At 51.5% G+C, this 19016-nt stretch overlaps 8 protein-coding genes across 8 annotated transcripts; 5 read left to right on the forward strand and 3 right to left on the reverse strand.

Moving 5' to 3' along the window:
* Nucleotides 1-186: 186 nt before the first annotated feature.
* On the forward strand, nt 187-1215 carry VTN00DRAFT_10207 (uncharacterized protein; the record flags this gene model as incomplete). Its single annotated transcript, XM_069426838.1, has 1 exon — nt 187-1215. The coding sequence occupies one exon, from the start codon at nt 187-189 to the stop codon at nt 1213-1215; it is 1029 nt and encodes a 342-aa protein (XP_069283969.1).
* A 341-nt stretch (nt 1216-1556) lies between these two features.
* On the reverse strand, nt 1557-2364 carry VTN00DRAFT_10208 (uncharacterized protein; the record flags this gene model as incomplete). Its single annotated transcript, XM_069426839.1, has 3 exons — nt 1557-1644; nt 1710-2125; nt 2185-2364. The coding sequence occupies 3 exons, from the start codon at nt 2362-2364 to the stop codon at nt 1557-1559; spliced, it is 684 nt and encodes a 227-aa protein (XP_069283970.1).
* Nucleotides 2365-3285: 921 nt separating this feature from the next.
* Nucleotides 3286-4976, forward strand: VTN00DRAFT_10209 (uncharacterized protein; the record flags this gene model as incomplete). The annotated part of the gene is made up of 3 exons (XM_069426840.1): nt 3286-3490; nt 3539-4290; nt 4386-4976. The coding sequence occupies 3 exons, from the start codon at nt 3286-3288 to the stop codon at nt 4974-4976; spliced, it is 1548 nt and encodes a 515-aa protein (XP_069283971.1).
* A 524-nt stretch (nt 4977-5500) lies between these two features.
* On the reverse strand, nt 5501-7082 carry VTN00DRAFT_10210 (uncharacterized protein; the record flags this gene model as incomplete). The annotated part of the gene is made up of 4 exons (XM_069426842.1): nt 5501-5965; nt 6044-6591; nt 6644-6863; nt 6939-7082. 4 exons carry the CDS (start codon nt 7080-7082, stop codon nt 5501-5503), a joined length of 1377 nt encoding a protein of 458 aa, XP_069283972.1.
* A 380-nt stretch (nt 7083-7462) lies between these two features.
* On the forward strand, nt 7463-8134 carry VTN00DRAFT_10211 (mitochondrial 54S ribosomal protein bL28m; the record flags this gene model as incomplete). The annotated part of the gene is made up of 1 exon (XM_069426843.1): nt 7463-8134. The coding sequence occupies one exon, from the start codon at nt 7463-7465 to the stop codon at nt 8132-8134; it is 672 nt and encodes a 223-aa protein (XP_069283973.1).
* Nucleotides 8135-9038: 904 nt separating this feature from the next.
* On the forward strand, nt 9039-10188 carry VTN00DRAFT_10212 (uncharacterized protein; the record flags this gene model as incomplete). Its single annotated transcript, XM_069426844.1, has 3 exons — nt 9039-9339; nt 9414-9847; nt 9952-10188. 3 exons carry the CDS (start codon nt 9039-9041, stop codon nt 10186-10188), a joined length of 972 nt encoding a protein of 323 aa, XP_069283974.1.
* A 558-nt stretch (nt 10189-10746) lies between these two features.
* Nucleotides 10747-11832, reverse strand: VTN00DRAFT_10213 (uncharacterized protein; the record flags this gene model as incomplete). Its single annotated transcript, XM_069426845.1, has 3 exons — nt 10747-11429; nt 11514-11729; nt 11796-11832. 3 exons carry the CDS (start codon nt 11830-11832, stop codon nt 10747-10749), a joined length of 936 nt encoding a protein of 311 aa, XP_069283975.1.
* Nucleotides 11833-13799: 1967 nt separating this feature from the next.
* VTN00DRAFT_10214 (uncharacterized protein) lies at nt 13800-17353 on the forward strand (the record flags this gene model as incomplete). The annotated part of the gene is made up of 7 exons (XM_069426846.1): nt 13800-14066; nt 14117-14214; nt 14265-14313; nt 14365-14557; nt 14608-16786; nt 16841-16967; nt 17027-17353. 7 exons carry the CDS (start codon nt 13800-13802, stop codon nt 17351-17353), a joined length of 3240 nt encoding a protein of 1079 aa, XP_069283976.1.
* Between the last annotated feature and the right edge of the window lie 1663 nt (nt 17354-19016).

A 19016-nucleotide genomic window follows, 5' to 3' on the forward strand; every position in this document is an offset into this window, starting at 1 on the left:
GGCTGCCGTTGACGTCACGTGGACCTGCCAGCTGGCCAAATATAGGAACAGCGTGATATCGTGGTCTCGGCGGAGCTAGATACCAGGAACAGCTCTGCGGTATCTCCGCTCCCTCACTACTACTTCTCACCGGGGTGAGACACATACATTCTTTAAGAAATCCGTCTCCCCCTCCCTCCATCGATCATGGAAAACAACAACAATTCTTCCTTCCTCCCCCCGGAGGCAGAGCTCCTCCTCACCATCCGCTTCTCCGCCTCTATCCCCGACGTCCTCCTCGAGATCCCCTCCCCGTCCACCACCACCGCCGCAGGCCTCAAGCAGCTCATCCGCGCCCGTCTCCCGCCCGAACTGTCCAACCACCGCCTGCGCCTCATCTACTCGGGTCGGGGGCTCGAGGATACGGTCCCGCTGTCGAAGTCGTTGAAGCTGCCGCCGCCGCCTCCGCGGAGCGGTGACGGTAACTACCTTCCCAATGGCAATAATATCCATGACGAGAAAGATAAAGATAAGGATAAAGGGAAGGGCAAAGTTCCCGTCCGTGACCCGCCTCTCCCGCGGCTCTACGTCCACTGCTCGATCGGTGATATCGTCCTCTCTGCGTCGGACCTAGCGGCCGAAGCGGCGCAGGCGTCTACGCTGCTCATCCAGCAACAACAACAACAACGTGGTAGCCGCCTCTCCCTCTCTCAGAAAAGAGCCCAAGAAGAAGAAGAAGCCCAACGCCGCCTACAACAACAGCAAGAAGCATCCACAACGACCCCCGCCCCACGCGGCTTCGACCGCCTCCTCTCCGCGGGCTTCACCCCCGCCGAAGTCGCCCAGCTGCGGTCGCAGTTCCTCGCGCTGCAGTCCGTCTCGCGCACGCCGGACACGATGCCGTCGGGCGCGGAGCTGCGCGAGCTTGAGGACCGCTGGATGGACGAGGGGTCGACGGCGGCGGCGATGCCCGGTACGGGCGGGGGAGCAGGAGGAGCAGGAGGAGGGGGTGGGATCGGAGGCGCGTTTGCGGACGACGATGGTGGGTTTGGGACCGGGTCGCAGGGGGCGTTGGATGATATGCTCTGGGGCGCGGTGATGGGGTTCTTTTGGCCTGTTGGGTGTGCGATGTGGTTGAGGAGGGAGGAGGGCGTGTGGAGTTGGCGGAAGGGGTTGGCTGTGTTTGTGGGGGTGGTTATTAATGCGGCTTTTGGGGCTATGAGGGTGATGAATTGATCTAAATTGGGGACTGACTGCATTGCGTTTGATTGAGTGGTAAAGGACATGGCTGGGCATTTGCGGAGCTACGCCTGTATATTCTACTTGCTGCATGGTGGCTTAGTGTTCTTTATGATACCCTGGGACGGAATCTGTTTGATATATTACGAAATTAGATATGATTTAATTTGTATCGAACAAGGCTTGTCGACCATGACTGTATCATGCCGGGTAGTAAGACTGGATGTCATCATACAACATTTCGTGGTAGTGCTCCGGACACGCAGTGCCCAAGCGACGCAAGAACAAGAACAAGAAAACAAAATCTCTGTACAGTACAACGCCTGCTTCCCAAACGCTCAATGGAACTTGCTAAAGATAACCGCGAAAATGAGGAGAACGAGAACGGTGATGATTGCAATGGTGATTATCCGATTCGTAGCCATCCTACAGAAGTCAGTCTTCCTGTAATCAAACACGACGAGGGAAAACTTCTGCTCAAGGTGTAATACCTACGGGCCATCCCCTTTAGCGTCTTTATGCTCGTGTCCACGTAACCCTCGCTCTGCTGCAGCCCGGCCCTCGCGTGCTCGATCGTCTCCCGCTGCTGGTACAGATCGGCCAGCGTGTTCCGCCCGATGTCCTCTGTCTCGAGCGCGATACGCTGGCTCTCCTGCAGCCGGGCGGAGCTCCGTTCCAGACGGTCCGTCCCGGACAGGAGCTGCTGTCTCTGCGCCAGGTGCTGGTCCTCCAGGCTAGACGGATCATCCGTGTAGCGGTCACCAAAGAGCGCCTTCCGGTCGTCTGATAGAGACTTCAGCTTGCGCTTCAGCTCGTCGATGTCGGTGCAGAAGTTGCGGAAGCGAGCATTGACTTTGGAGCGGGCGGCGGACGGGATGTTCTGCTTCTCCATGCGCATCTGGTCGAGCTGCGGAGGGGGTTAGTTGTGCTGTGAAGTAGCCAGATATGACCTTGATGGAAACAAACCAATTCATTTGCTTCGTCGAGCGCTCTCTCGGCCTGTCTGATCGCCGATTTGCGCTGCTCCCCGCTCGACTCTGCTATCTGGTCCAGCTTCTGGTTCAGGTCCGCCTGGACGAGCTTGAGCTCGGCCTCGTAGCTGCTGAAGAGCTCCGAGCCAGCATCGGTATCCAAGGGGTTCGCCATCCTGATGATCTCGACTGTCTGGGAACTTGACTTGTATACGGGCAATCACGAGCAACGGTCAACGGTGCTGTCGGGATACGTTGCTGCCTGTGGCACAATGGGGCGATAAAGACAAGTAACACTTCAGAAGGTGAGTAATCGTATCAGTAGGAACCACAGGTCAGACAGCCGTGCTTGTGAAGGAAGAGACAGGCCGAATGCGGGCCGCGGCCTTGAGGGGGAAGCAGACGATGGCGATAGAGTGAGTCCAGGCCGGGATGATGTTGCGGATCCGGGCCCCGACCCGCAGCTGCAGCGGCGCTCCGTTCCTTGCGCCAGCGCTAATCTCAGCCACGTGACTTCCGCCTTCGTCGCGTTCTCATCGCGCCGTCATCTGAGGGGGTCACGCTACCCCTCGAAGGACGGAGATATATAAGCTACATGTCTTCTGCGCGGGTCGCTGCTGTGTCCCTATTTCGTTCTCTGTTTGACGTACTATCCCCCAGCCGGAGACGCCTGTTCGGTTCCTGTTCAGACGGAGGTAACCGCCCTGACTCCAGAGCGGCGCTTCATGGCTCGGGGGCCTATTCATTTTCATTTGCTGCTACAGTCTGAAAGTGTCCTTTATTCCAGGTCATGGGTTTTTTGTCTCACATAAGACACATTCGTTTCTCGAGACGGTGGATTCCCTTCCTTGCCGATTCCATAGACGCTGCTACCTAGGCCCCCTATACTATTCAGGAAGAAGGCGCATTGCTTGGGAAACGTTTTGTGGCATTGCTTGGATTGCATTCTGGTTTCAATATTCAGATATTTCTGTTTCTGTGTCCCACTACAGTGGGATCGTTGAAGGGAAATTGCGCACGATCATCCTTTGTCGCTCCGAGAGAAGTACCCGTGTCACCAACCCCGTCTGGAGCTCAACTAGAGCCATCGTCTGTCATGCCTTCCAAACGCGTTGCGATTGTAGGGGGAGGATGCTTCGGAGTTACCGCATTTTGGGCGCTGAGGTGTTCTGACTGTGATGTGCACCTATTCGAGGCTTCTGATCATCTTGGAGGTCGCATCAATTCACTTCCTTACGAGAAGGATGGACGTGAGGTCAATGTTGATACAGGAATCTTGCTATTCAATGGACATGCCTCTCGTCAGTGTCGCCCGCAAATTAATGCCTTTCAAGACTGACTGCGATCAGCTAATTTTGGCGCCCTCCTCGACCACATTGGTATCCGTACCTCCGATGCTAGATTAAGTTTTGGCATATCCCGGGGTGAATGTACCCTCCAGTGGGGAAGTAACCTCCTAAAGGATATATCATCCCGTCCAGAAACCTTATGGAGCCTGAAGACGTGGCAGACACTCTTCGACATTGTCAGGTTTCGATACCTGGCCGTGGACGTATTGGCTGATGAGACCCAGGGTGATAGCAGTTACCAACTGCACCATGATAGCTACCCGCAGAGTGTTCGTGATTACTTGTCAAAGAAGAAGTATTCTGACAACTTTTATGATGACTATCTAGTACCCTTACTTTCGGTTCTGTGGAGAAGGACCAACGTGGCAAGGTCGCTTTCGAACTTCCCAATTAAAGCTCTTGTTCGCTTTATGTATGACCATCAGCTTCTGAGTGTGCCCCAGACCATACCACGGTGGAGGGTCGTCAGAGGAGGAGCAAGCCAACTTATACAGACACTCTCCAAAGACTTCCCCGCCGAGAATGTCCATCTCAAGACACGAGTAGTACAGGTCCAGCAGTCTGGCAAAAGTGGGGCTTTCATTGTCCGCACTGCTGACGGTCAAAGTCATCATTTTGACCATATAATTCTTGCAGTTCACGCCGAAGAGATCCTGAAGATTATGCATTCGGTTGTGGATAGCAAAGAGCGGGATGTCTTGCGCGGGCTTCGGACATCGAAGACCGTCGCTGTTTTACATTCTGATTCTTCTGTGAGTAGTTTGTTGTACCTTGTATCCATACTGCATCAGCTGGGCTATGTTTATGAACCATACTGCCTATTCGGCTGCTAATCTTGCATATACAGCTCATGCCAAAACATGAGCTGGCCTGGCCCACCTGCAACTACATCACAAACCCTCGCTCTCATCCCCGAATTTCCAGCAAACACCCATGCCTCACATACTGCATGAACACACTGCAGGACATCCCTGTCTCCATCTTCGGCCGCATCTTCATCACCCTGAACCCATTCACCCCGCCACACCCGCGTCTCGTGCAGGGGGTCTGGGAGTACACCGACTCGGAGCTCAGCGTCGCAACGTTACAGGCGCGAGATCTCCTCCCCACCATCCAGAATACGAGGGGCGTCAGCTACTGCGGCTGCTGGACCGGTCATGGGTTCTACGAGGATGCGGTGACGAGCGGGCTTCAGGTCGCGAGTGAGCATTTAGGAGCGATGCTGCCCTTCCAGCTCGTGGACCATCAGACGCAGTCAATACCAACCTTGGGATTGAGAGTCAGGATTACCAGGGCGGTCCTGAGGCTGATCCGTCTGTATATAGTGCTGTTAAGGCTCTTTGTAGGCTTGCTCGATCTCATCGGTATCCCGGGTCTGCTGAAACGGGGGAGCAGCGCAAGCAGGTCCAGCGATGCAAAGCTGTCAAAATCTGTGTAGCTGAGAGCCATCGGCTCGATTTTTGTGAACTGTAAATAGCTAGGGTTGTATATAGTCTATTGGCTACAAGTAGTACTAATTGTGTTGGTACATAGTAATGTTTGCAGAGTACTGAAGACTTCATGATTGCCTTTTACTAGAAGTTGAAAAGCTATGGGCTAATAATTATCATTTGCCATTTATCTAGATGATTGCTTGTAAATAGAATCAAGTCCGTATTCTCCTCTAGACGCCTTGACATTAGAGAAATCCGAAAGACATGTTACATTAAGCAAAGAAGAGGTTCAGGAGAATATTTTCTTTTTAAAATAAGAAAAAGAGAAAATACCGTTACAAATATCCGTTCATAGCTCAGAAACAGAAACACAGCAGACACAGAAGAGAAAGAAAATCAAAAGTGAAATATCCACACGCGCCCTTCATTCACCTCCCTTCCCTCTTCATTCTCCTTTCTCTTAAATAGGTTTCTTTGCAACTCGCATATTCTTCACCTGTTTAGGTAAACTCACTTCACAAACAATGCCTCACGAAATGAAATTCGCATTCTCCTGGTTGGCGATATTCGCGCTCCGCTTCGCGTCGATGAACAGATCCTCGCACTCCGCCACATCCGCCTCCTCGATGCCGCCGGGCCGCCCGTTGACGCGGGCGAGGATACTGGCTGGGGTGAGCAGCTGCAGTGCGTACCGCAGGCTGACCTTGGTGCCGTGCTCGGCGACCTTCTCGAGGGCGCCGTCGGTGATGTTGAGACCCTCCGTCTTGGCGCGCAGGCGGACGATGGTCTTGATCTCCTCCGGGTTGTACGGGTGGGTGGGGATGATGAGGAGGCGGGCGAGGAGGTCCGGGGGGATGCCGTGCGCGGCGGTGATGTCGCCCGTGCCGCGGATGACGGTGTTGCCGCGGTTGGAGGCGAGGATGACGATGGGGGAGATGGAGGATTCGAGGGCGCGGTTGAGGTAGGTGAAGCATTCGATGTCGAGCATGTGGACCTGTTTTGAGGTGGGCTGTTAGATTGGGGTTTCTTTCGTTTGTTTTAGAGAGGCCTGAACAGGGGAATGTGAACGTACTTCGTCGATGAAAAGGACGCCAGGAACAAGCTCAGCGACACCCTGGTCGATGTAGCGGTTGACGACCTTGTTGATCTCCTGTCGGAGCTTCTCTGTGATCTCCGTCTTCTTGGGCTTCATCAGCTGTCCCATCATGCTCATCACATCCTGGCCTCCCTGAGGCCGCGCATTTGCCACGTCCAGGTCGTGCAGCGTAACATCTTGAACAATCTCCTTCTTCTTGTGGACTTCGCCCTTCGGCACGGGGACGTATTCCTCAGCCTCCAGGTCAAACTCGGTGGCGTACGCATCTGATCGTCCGACTCGCTTGCAAGCTCCTGTGTTGGCTTCAATGTAGATGACGTCTCCGACGGTGACCCTCTCCTTCTGGATAGCTTCGTAGATGCTGGGATCGAGGCGCAGCTTCTTCGTTCCCTTGTAGGACTTGAGACCGATGATGAGGTGGCTGATGGTCTTTCCATAACCACCCAGGGGGTTTTCAGCCTCTTCTGGGGTAAGCTCCGTGACTTCACCCTCGTACACTTCCTTGGTTTCCCGCACTCGCAGACCTAGAGTCTGTCAGAATACTATCAAACAAGCACATGTATGATCTCCGCCTACCAATAGCTCTTCGGAAATTCTCCATGAGCGCCTCGGTCTTCTTAACCTCTGCAGAATACACTTCGCTCCCGACCATCGGGCAAAACGGGACCTTTGTACCCAGCTCTTGCGATATAGCCAGTGCGAGGGCAGTCTTTCCAGTTCCAGGTCCACCGGCGAGGAGGACTGCTCGTCCCGCCATCTTCTTCGCCTTGATCAAGTCCACGACAACACCGCATGCCTGCAAGACAGGTCGCGAATGTCAGTAAACCAGTCTTATAAGGAACGAGGAGTTTGGGGGATGGACTGCGCGCACCTCTCTGGCCGCGGTCTGTCCGACGAAACCATCAGCGGAGGACTCTGCAATACCATCTGGACGTAGTCCAAGACCCTTGATATGTGTATGCGCCGCCGTCCTGTTCTCGCGCGAATTCCCCTTCACCTCGCTGATCTGGACCATTGTGAAAGGGTTGCGGCCTCACGCAGAAGTCACGGGACGATTTCCGAGTACCAAAACAAAAGTAAAAAGGGTATTAGAAAGCAAGAAAAAATTCGTAAGCTGGCGTGTTGTATCGTGGACGACAGGATCTGGGGGGAGCTTAGGACGGTGTCTCGCAAAGAACGGCTGGTCTGGCCGAATTTCACGCGCCGCAGGGCTGACGGGATCCAATAGGATGGGCGCTGCGGCCGGGCGGTCAAGCGGCCCCAAATTCTTCTTGGGCGAGCTGCCTCCACCGCTTGAGCGACTTCACCCGCTGTCTACGCGAGATCCTCTCGATTTCCCGAGACCCCTCATTATTGTCATGGTCGAGCTCTAGGTCTGCTGTGTTTATCGTCACAATGGCAGGCTTGTCGGCCAGCATGGCCTCCTTCCCCTCCTCCCTCACAGCGGCGTTCCGCGGCCTCTCGTTAACGTCGAAACGCACTTTCTCCACGACTCTACCGACACAGAAGACGAAGCAGCTCCCGGACTACATTCCTCCCTATCCTTACGGTCCCAATCATCTCTTTAAGCAGTCGAACAGCGGTCTTTATGGCGGTGCCACGATCCAATTCGGTAACAAGATCTCGCAAGGAAAGAACCACGGCCGCACGAGGCGGGTATGGAAGCCGAACGTCCGACGGAAGAAGATCTGGAGCGATGCCCTCGGAGAGTACCTGTACATCAAGGTGACTCGTCGGGTTCTGCGCACGATCTGGAAATCAGGCGGCCTGGACAACTACCTCCTTGATGACCGACCATCGCGGATCCGGGAACTTGGAATTTTCGGATGGGAGCTGCGGTGGAAGATCATGCAGACTCCGAAGATCCAGGAGAGATTCCGGGAACAGAGAAAAAAGCTGGGACTTCCCGAGCCTCCATCGTTTGAGGAGTGGGTGAAGCAGAAGGAGCAGGAAATCAAATCGAGCGTGGAGGAGGACATCAATGTGAAGGAGAAAACGAAGCCAACAATTACTTTCAAACCCAAGGCACCAGGCTCTGAGGAAGCACTGGGCATAGGCGGGCGTTGAATTGGAATCATTGAAGGATTGGGCAGGAAATGGGTTGTTGTTCGGCGGTTGACGCTGCTTGGTTAACAAGGGCAGGCGGCTTTCTGGGTGTCCTTCATGGGTGACTACTTGATCATGAAGGAGTGGACCAGAGTATTTTCTCCATGTGTCAACGCAATGTCTCAATAGAAATGTACATCAGCTTTATGGTTGTTATGTGTTGAATAAAATCTACATTCCCCTTTTAAGTGGACAATTTCTCAGCGCTGAGATGTTCTGGATTCATAGCAGGAAGTGACATATGTCTTTTTCTGTTATTGCTGTCCGGGGATATAAAGCTAAGGATTAAATAAGAGGCACCTGGACAGTGCTGTGCAGAAAACAAGACTTGTACATAAAAGTGATACCATGGCTTACACAGTGACTTTGACAATGGATAATTAAAAAAATGGATGGTCCAGATAATCAAAACCATAGATTTCCCTTGTTAGGTATATTATTATGTTGTAATTGCGTTTCTGTACCTGTTCCCTTTGTTTAGAATTGTTCACAATTCTTAACCCTTCTCGTAACTAGGTATTTAATTGGGTGTGCGTTTGTTGCTGCAAATTCAGCAGCATAATTATGGAAAACCAGAATATCCATAACCAGACCATCCGGAATATCCAAGAATTGAACAAAAAAATTGTGAAACAAAAGGAATGAGACAGGAGAGGCAGAGCAGAGTCCAGACAGTGGTCTGGAATGTCACCGGGAAAAAGGATGATCCGCACCGGATTTCTCGATTCGGCAAAGTTGTCCAGAATGACAGCGGAGGATGGAGATCTTATATCTACTACTAATGCTTTGATAAGGGAGAAACTCGGCAGCTTCTCCAGTCTCCCAGCAATTCGGCCGCTGGGGGCGGTTTTTCTTTGTTTTCGCCATGCACTTCGCTCTCCCACCCCGGAAAAGTTCCTATTCTTTTCCGTACGCTCGTTCACCGCGGCAGGGTCCTTCGCTGCAGCGCCGTAAACAGATCAAGACCGTCGCCGTACTTGGCTTCGTCGCCCTTTCGTTCTTTTTCCTGCTCTCCCACCTCTTCTCGTCGTCCGGTTCAAATGAGGTTTCAGTACCGGCTGGGACTCCCAAGGTCGTCATCGTGACCGTCCTCGATCGCGACTATATGACCGAGAGCTACATCCGCAAGATCAAGAAGAATAGGGAGGATTATGCCGCGCGATACGGTACGTTCTGTGTTACTTCCCTTGTTCCCCACATTTTTTGTGATCGTATGCGCTGACTCCAATTATCTAAAAAGGCTATGCCAATTTCTTCACCGATGTATCGGAGTATGAACCGTACCTGAACAATGCTCCGCGGAGTTGGGCGGTTGTGCCGGCCGTTCGCCATGCCCTGACGACGTATCCTCATTCCACCTACTTCTTCCACCTCAGTCCCCACGCCCTGATCATGAACCCAAAACTCTCTCTCCAGTCGCACGTCCTCGACAGCAAGCGTCTCGAGTCCATGATGCTCAAGGACATTCCCGTCGTGCCCCCTGACAGCGTCATCAAGACCTTTTCGCATTTGAAGGGAGGCGATGTGGACTTTGTTGTTGCGCAGGACAAGGAGGATCTGAGTCCGGGAAGCTTCATTCTCAAGCAGGGTGATTGGGGCAGATTCTTTTTGGATGTCTGGTTCGATCCGTTGTACCGGAGCTACAATTTCATGAAGGCGGAGAGTCATGCTTTGGTATGCAATTATCCCCTTTCCCCCCACCCCCCAATCTTTAGTTATGATTATGAGGGGAAAATAAAAAAAAATTGTCACTAACGCAGTTGCTTTTCGTCCCGCAGGATCACATCGTGCAATGGCACCCCACAATCCTGGCTAAACTGGCGTTGGTCCCTCAGCGCGTCCTGAGCGCCTACAGCAAGGACTCCCCCGGAGCAGCTGTCGACGGCACCTACCAGGAAGGTGATTTTGTCATCCGGTTTCCAGGCTGCGAAATCGATTCCACGCGGAACTGCGAAGAGGAGATGGATCCCTATTTCGCCAGATGGCAGAGGCTGGTTGACCGAAAAGATAATTGATATACCACAACTTTCTCCCCCGCCTGATGCCGATACCGATACTGATAATTTAATGAGGAGGCCTTTTTTCGGTCAAGTAATAGAGACTTATCTGAATAAAAGGTGAATTTCTGGATCTTGCGTCTGGATTTGATGGTGTTATTTGGAAGGAGGGAGGAGTTCTTGACTTGACAATAGCTGAGGTTGAATATTCTGAAACTTTCCATGATTGCATGTACACTATCTTGAGATGTTTGTCTTTATATGAGAAATGCGCTTTTTAAATAATTCCAATATATGTAATTTTCTGCAGTTGTTTTTCATTGAATTAAAATCATATACTATTCCGTCATGTATTAATCGAACGATTTGCGACAGCTGTCACTGTCGCTCCTCCATACATGGGTATTCATCTCGAATAATCTGGAAATAACGCTATCTGTCATGCCTACCACAAAGATCTACTGCATTTGGGCTCATATTAGATGGACAGCTGTCTCCAGACGACATGCTATCCCTCTACCAGACATTTTCCCTCTTGCAGCCAAGGAAACCTTCCGTCTTGCTACTACTAGCAGCTTAGAAGATTCCGGGGAGCATGACAAACTTCTTCCGCTTGTACTTGTCACCGAACTCCTTGCGGTACCGACGTTCCTTCTTCGCAGCCCAACTGGCCATCTGCGCTCCACCGACGATCGTGAACAGCAGCACACTCCAGCTCAGTCCGGTAACCAGGTAGATTCCAAGCCAGGCGACGATCTCAAACAGGTAGTTCGGGCAGGTGACGAGTCCGAAGCCGAAGCCAGAGGGGATACCCCTTTCGGTGCTTCCAGGCTTGCGAAGGTTACGCAGAACCAGGTGTGTGTTCAAGTTCGCCAACTCGCCAAAGACAAAGAGCGCGAGGCCAGAATACAGCAGGGCTGGATTGAGGTTGTCCGTCGCCGCGGCCGCGTCAGGGCGGAAGACCCAGTAAGCGATGTTCACACCGGCCAGGATCCAGTAGTGGGCGCTGTTCTTGACGATGTTGCGCGCCGGCATGGTGGCCAGACTAAAGCGGTGAACGAAGATGGTCTCAAGCTCTCGCTTAATGAAGTGCAGAGTCAGGAGAGCGCAGATGAGGGCCTGAACATCCGAGGGCTGCGGGAGCGGCTTGTCGAAGTTGAAGTAGACGTAAGGTCGCAGGACATAAAGGAACAACGCGGGAATGACAAGCGGGCCAAAGTATTCCACTATGTAGACCGTGCGCCATCCTAGCTGGGGACCTAATATTTAAGATTTGTGTCAGATGAAATTTGGGAGAAGGAAAAAACGGTGGTATGGCCCGCAGACCAGGTGGGTGGATATACCGAGATCCTTGACATAGACGACGCTCTGGTCCCTCAGTCCCGTATCATGGACCGTTGTTGTTTTTGTATTCGAGACCAGACTACCGTCACTGCCCTTAGTAACTCGCAGACGGTGAATGGAGCATCCGGACTGCTGGGCTAGCGCGTTGTAGAGTTCATGGCCAGAGGCATCGGAAGCGATCTGAAGCTCCTTGGGAAGCTTGCGGATTGGCTTTCCTGTAAAATTGTGAGCTCAATTCGTCGGCCCAGAGAAAACCTGAATGCCCTTTGTTGCCAGCATACCTCTTGGCTGAACGCTGAGGGTGATGGTGGACGCCATCTGTTATGTTGTACGAACGGCGTTTGTTGACCTCCACAATTTCCGAAACGGTGGAACGCTCAAGTATTAGAGTCGGAGGTCCAATGGTCGCTTCGTGCAAGATAATGCGGGACCAGGGATCTGATCGCTAGAGACGACCCTGGGGTAAATACAAGACTTAGGACAGAGAAGAATAAGACAATGGGCGAGTTCTACGAAAGCCCAAAGAAGCTCGGGATCACATGACGGGGGCGGCCGGGCCGCAGCCGAAGCAAGGTCTCCCCGGCAGTTCCAAATCCATGAGCTCCCAAAATAAGGCTGACGACAAGCGATGTCTAGCTCACAACCTCTAGGTTACACAGTCATCATAATTTATCTAATTTATAATAAGACCGTCGTCTCAGACAAGTATTTGTCTACGGTCATGGAGACTCAGCCTGTTGATGCCGATCGCCAGTCTCTGCTATCGCGGCCTGGGAATAGTGCGGCAGTCTAATCCTGGACACGCCGTACCAACCACGAAGCGAGGATCGACGGCAGCTAGATGCACAGGCAGTTCCCGAGTTCCATGATTACTAGGGAGCACCGCCATGATCTATCAAGATTATTTCTCAAGGGTCAAGATACCGAAACAATTCGGGCCGGCAGCCCCTCCATGCACCAGAGTACAATAGGCAACCGACCCGCACTGTCTGCACAAAAAGGCTCATCCTACACTACCACTAACTATGGAGCAGCTGACAAGCTGTGGGCTCGCGACGCCACCTGACATCGTGGCAGCTGGGGCTTTCATAGGTAATAATGATAAATTCAAATGTGGTTTGTGGAGACTCTGCAAAGTTGGCGATTTACGAGTCCTGAACCAGGCCGACGTCGATCACGATTATCACCTTCTCTCAGCCTTGTGTAATCGGATGGCTCGGCCAACTAGATCGCTGCCAATCACGTCAAATGCAAATCGAGCGTGAGCTGGATCTTGCTGGACATCACTAGCAGCGACCCAGTGCTCTGAGGGTCTTTCGGACTGTCCTAGCCTCCCAGGTAGTCGATATCGAGACTTGACGGCTTTGACCCCACGGCCTGGGACCCTCCCGTCACAGCGTCACCCGTGCCCTCGGCCAGATCATTATTGTTTTAGCACGATTAGCACGGCTGGGACCCTCCGAAGTTTGAACTTTGAACCCCTCCTAACAGACCTAACTATCGGTTCTCAGGAACAGACAGATCAATCAAGCGAGAGGAACGCGACGAGCATGCGACATGCACGAATCAAAAGTTCCTATTACCCACACCAGTGGCGAGAGTTCCATCTCATATGCAGCATGCATAACTGGCCGTGAATTGGGACTGTACAGCCGCCGCTGCAATACGGAGAAGATTGGCTGTCCTCCTTTCCCCTTAGGACGACCTAGCTCAGCCGCATGTGTGGTTCTGGTCTGCAGCTTCAGGTCTCCAGGCCCCCTAGAATTTAAAGAACTCATTGCCCCGTTGTATTCTGCTACTTCCTCATTGCATTCTCAGTCCTGAAGAAAATTCTCTCCTACTACTTTTGCTTAATTCTGTTTCAGACCGTGGGATTTGGCACCACACTCGACACTGCTGCCATTGCTTTCATAACGAGTATATCAGAACTTGCTTTGCAACGCGGCGGTGAGTAGGGAACTCTCTCGCTTTCATTTTATACCAAAAAGCCTTGTCAAGAAAAGAGAACCTTCTCTTTGGGTTAGATGGCTTCGTGAATATTTTGGCCTTCTACATGAAATGTAGACTTTAGGATTCCATTTTCGTTCCTGTTCTTGCATGTTTCTACAACTGCTAGAAAGCATGGGACGGACTTGAGAGCGCAAACAAACGCTTTCGTGGACATTATAACCGGAGACTATCTAACTCCCTTTGTCGTTGCAAATGCACCAATGACCAGTACTAATGGATCCATTAGTATATATTGACGGTTCTACTCGCACCGGCAGAGTTCACGCGCATCCCCAATGGCTGACTCCAACGAGAGCTCCATTCGTCAAGAGATCGAGATATCTCTTTCTCAGATTAACCAGGCTGTTACTGCTTCATTACGCCCGCTGCCAACAGAAACAGGCGATGGAACCCATATAAAAGAGGAAACCAAGACGGGAGTCTTGAGTGATCTTGGCCATATCAATATCAAGGATGTCGAGACTCTCATTGAGGTCACGAAGAATGCGGCAACGGGCGAGCCGACGAATGACAGGGACTATATCATGGAAAGAGTCATTCAGGTAAGTCAACTGTCGCTTTATCCAGTCGACATGTCTTTAATCCACAGCAGTTGGCCTCTGGTTTGCCGTCTACCTCCCGCAACGGCGTAGCTTTGACACATACCTTTCTCAATCAGCTATGGAACGACCTGAAACATCCGCCAATCTCGTATGTAGACAATGTTGCGTTCACTTGTAGTTGTCTCTAACCTTATACAGATATCTTTCGGGTGAATATGCCTATCGCAAAGCAGACGGCTCCAATAATGTGCGTTTTCCCCCATTTAATCTTCTGAAATGCGACTAACAATCGCATTAGAGCTATCTGTGCCCTCATCTCGGCGCCGCAGGTATGCCGTATGCTAGGTCAGTGCAACCTAGGAAAATGCAACCTGCTGCGCTCCCCGAGCCCGAGGTTATCTTTGATAGTGTTTTGGCCCGAAAAGAGTTCAGGCAGCACCCGAACAAGATTTCCAGCATCCTCTTCTACATTGCGTCCATCATCATTCACGGTATGTCTTCTAGCGTCACCTGAAGATTTTAGGGTCTGACCTTGATCTAGACATATTTCAAACCGATGGAGCTGATTATACTCGGTCAAAAACGTCTTCTTACCTTGACCTTGGACCTTTGTATGGAAATAACCAGGATGAGCAAAACTCTGTACGAACATTCAAGGACGGGAAACTTAAACCGGACTGCTTCGCCGCAAAACGTACTCTAGGCTTCCCGCCTGGTGTTGGTGTCATTCTCATAATGTTCAACCGTTTCCACAACTATGTCGTCGAAAACTTAGCGTTGATCAACGAAGACGGACGATTTACGAAGCCTGACGAGTCGAATACCGAGGCATACGCCAAGTACGATAACGACCTTTTCCAGACCGGTCGACTCGTCACTGGAGGACTTTACGTCAACATTATTCTGAAAGACTATGTCCGGACGATCCTGAATATCAACAGGACGCACAGTGTTTGGAGTTTAGACCCCCGTGCGGAGATGAAGGATAGCCCTTTTGGCAAGGCCGCAGCGGAAGCTACTGGTAACCAAGTCTCAGCGGAATTCAACCTTGTCTACCGCTGGCATTCTTGTATCTCTGAACGTGACACAAAGTGGACAGAGGATATGTATCAAAAGCTATTCCCGGGAAAGAACCCCGATCAGGTCAGCCTGCAGGAGTTCGTCCAAGCACTTGGCAGATGGGAATCCCAAGTCCCAGCAGATCCTCTGGAGCGTCCCTTTGCCGATTTGCAGCGTGGAGCTGATGGTCGGTTCAACGATGACGACCTTGTCAAGATATTTGTGGAGAGCGTTGAAGATTGTGCGGGAGCTTTTGGTGCCACACATGTCCCCACGGTACTAAAGGCTGTTGAAGTCTTAGGAATCAAGCAGGCTCGCTCCTGGAACCTCGCGACTCTCAATGAATTCAGGAAATACTTCAATCTTACTCCGTACAAGACATTCGAGGAAATCAATTCGGATCCTTATGTTGCTGACCAGCTCAAACGTCTTTATGATCACCCAGACTTCGTTGAGATCTATCCTGGTGTCATCCTCGAAGATACGAAGGATGCAATGGTCCCAGGAAGTGGCCTCTGCACCAATTTCACAATTTCTCGGGCTATTCTTTCCGACGCGGTTGCGTTGGTACGTGGCGACCGTTTCTATACCGTCGACTATACCCCTAAGAACCTCACAAACTGGGCATTCAACGAGGTCGACTATGACCTATCTGTCGACCAGGGCCAAGTATTTTACAAACTCGTTTTCCGGGCATTCCCCCACCATTTCAAACCGGACTCCATATACGCCCACTTCCCCATGGTCATTCCATCCGAGAATAAGAAGATCTTGACGGACCTCGGCCTCGCAGAGAAGTACAGCTGGGACAAGCCGAGAAGGACCCCGCTACCGCAATTTATCAGTTCCCATGCCGCTTGCACGTCCGTTCTTGGGAACAAGGTCGACTTCAAGGTGACTTGGGGAGAGACCATTGAGTTCTTGATGCGCAACAGCGGTCAGTCTTACGGCAGAGATTTCATGTTGTCTGGAGATGGACCTCCAAATGCCGCCTCGCGGAAGATGATGGGAGGGGCGCTGTACCGTGAAAAGTGGGAAGCCGAAGTTAAGAAGTTCTACGAGGATATCACACTTGAACTTCTGCGCAGAAATTCTTACAAAGTCGCTGGTGTCAATCAGGTTGATATCGTGCGAGACGTTGCGAACCTTGCTCAGGTCCATTTTTGTGCGAGTGTCTTCTCTCTGCCATTGAAGACCGAGTCTAACCCGAGGGGTGTCTACGCGGAATCAGAACTCTACATGGTCATGGCTATTGTTTTCGCCTGCATCTTTTACGACGTGGATCCTGCGAAGTCCTTCCCGCTTCGCCAAGCAGCTCGAAAGGTGACGCAGCAGCTAGGCCACCTGGTGATGGCAAATGTTGAAGCCGTCAGCAAGACTGGGTTGTTTGCAAGCATAGTAGATTACTTCCATCGACACGATGTTCTCAGTGACTATGGCATCCACATGATTCAGCACCTACTCCAAAGCAGCCTGCCACCGAAGGAGATCGTGTGGACCCATATACTGCCAACTGCTGGTGGAATGGTCGCAAACCAGGCACAGCTCATCTCTCAGTGTCTCGACTACTATCTTTCCGAGGAAGGTTCTGTTCATCTGCCAGAGATTAAGCAGCTGGCTCAGGAGAACACCCCGGAAGCAGATGAGCTGCTGATGCGATAGTAAGTATTCCGAGTCGGCAATTGCATATGTTTAGATATATTGACGCTGTCCAGCTTTATGGAGGGTGCCCGTATGAGATCGACGGTTGCATTGCCCAGAGAGGTCGCGAAACCAGCGGTCATCGAAGACGATGGCAAGAAGCTCAATCTGAAGGCGGGACAGCATATTGTCTGCAATCTGGTGGGTGAATCCTTCAACTTCAAGCAAACAAAAATACGCAACTCACATGGAATCCTCAGGCGACCGCCTCCATGGATCCTGTCGCCTTCCCTGAGCCTGACAAGGTCCGACTCGACCGCGACATCAACCTGTACATGCACTTCGGCTTTGGACCGCACCAGTGCTTGGGATACGGCATATGCAAGATTGCACTTACCGCAATGCTGAAGGTAATTGGACGGCTAGACAACCTCCGTCGGGCACCGGGTGCTCAGGGTCAGGTGAAGAAGATCCCCGCCCCTGGAGGTCTCACTATGTACATGACCCCAGACCACAGCAGCTACTTCCCATTCCCCACGACGATGAAGATCCAGTGGGACGGGGAGTTGCCAGAGAAATCTTCGTGAGTTCAAGTATTATATTTTGTTGAAGCTAGGCATATGTTGCCCAAGAAGGAGGAATGCTTCGGGTTTCGTTAGCTTCAGAAGTACAGATCTTAGGTGGACTGTATCCCAATATATGAATTGACACCGGGATTGATTTTTTTACTTGAATTGCTACGAAAAATCGTGTGTCCGGTTGATATGAAGACACATTATCTTGCTGAGCAGAGAAATTTATATTTCTTCAGTAGTTGGGTGATCTATGACGTACGATTAAGCCTTGCTTCTGGTCGAGAGGGCTCCTCGATCTATACATATACAGTACATATTGTCACCTGTCACATTTGGGATCTAGTGTGAAATTAATTAACAAGCTTTTTCGTACTTCAATGCCCACCGAAGTGAGATCTCTGCTCGAAGGCTGCGGTGCAAAGTCACGTGAGCGCCATTTGCGTCAGACGCTCAACAATACAGGGCCAGCAGCCCTGGGGCAGTGACAGAGGCCCAAGTGCTCTCCATTGGTAAACGGGGAACTTCTGTGATTCAACAGAAGGGTTAGTTATCCTGTGACGTGTTCGCTAACTTGGAATTACGTTTTCACCAATGCGGTAAAAGTGCGGGGCCTTCTATTTTTCTATTTTCCACCAGCGCACTCAGAAGTAGATAGATATAAACAGATAAATAAATCTATAATTCTAAGCTCTTTGGAAGCTCATACTAGGTTGTAGGCGTCGAACATCCAAGGCGAGGTCGGTCAACCAGCAGGTGGAGCAGGAATTTATACAGGAATGTGTCATATGTCACATTGGAGACCGCTGCATCAGATCAACTACCTGTTCTGTCAGTGTGCACTGATCCAGAAAAGGGTGGTGCAGATGCTTTTGAGAGCAGGTCTCCGGCGGCACCGCATAATGATGATGGGATGAAGTGCACGGTTCCGACATTTCTGCAGCAGCAAAGTATACTCCTGGTATCAACCGGCACACCATGCTTCCTCAGACACCCAGGCACCAAGAAATGGGGCTTGATCATGGTAGACACTACAAAGAAAAAGTCTGTGACCTGCAGAATGCACTGCGCATTATCTCAGGCGGCAGTATGCGTTGTTGTTCGGTGGAGAGAGGACCCGCTCCGGGCGGAACGTCTGACCCTACAGGTTAGCCACAAGCGCGACCGAAAGAGAAGAGAGCCAGAGCTCCATCATCCATCGTATAATTTCACGAACCTTCCAACCGCCGCAAAAACCCACGTCCACACACCATCCTTCGTCCTTCTCCCCCTCCTTTGCCGCGGCATCCTTGATACCCTCCTTTTTGCATACCGCACGATCAGCTCCAAAGCTCCAGGATCACGTCCTGCACCGTCTTCCCTGGGTCTTTAGTCTGGTTGTTCCGGTCATCCTCTCAGCATTGCTTGAGCCGCATCCCCATCACTTGTGCTGGCTGCAGTGGTTCTTTCCACCACGTACCGTCACTTGATCGAGAGTTCCAGCTGGCTCTCCATTCACCTTAGTTCTTCACCAACGCTAGCTGAGATCTCTTGTTATACGATTTAATCGAGGAGGAAGAAAACCGAAAACGTCATAAGGGTCTCTGTGACTTTTTCCGCGACACAGTGGACACGGCACCCCGCACTCTGGTAGACAGCCTCTTGGGAAGTTCGCTACTTCTCATGGTTGTCTACCCGT

The sequence above is a fragment of the Thermoascus crustaceus genome (genome assembly GCF_041956765.1).
Source record: "Thermoascus crustaceus strain CBS 181.67 unplaced genomic scaffold VTN00scaffold_9, whole genome shotgun sequence".
In the NCBI taxonomy this organism is placed as follows: Eukaryota; Fungi; Ascomycota; class Eurotiomycetes; order Eurotiales; family Thermoascaceae; genus Thermoascus; species Thermoascus crustaceus.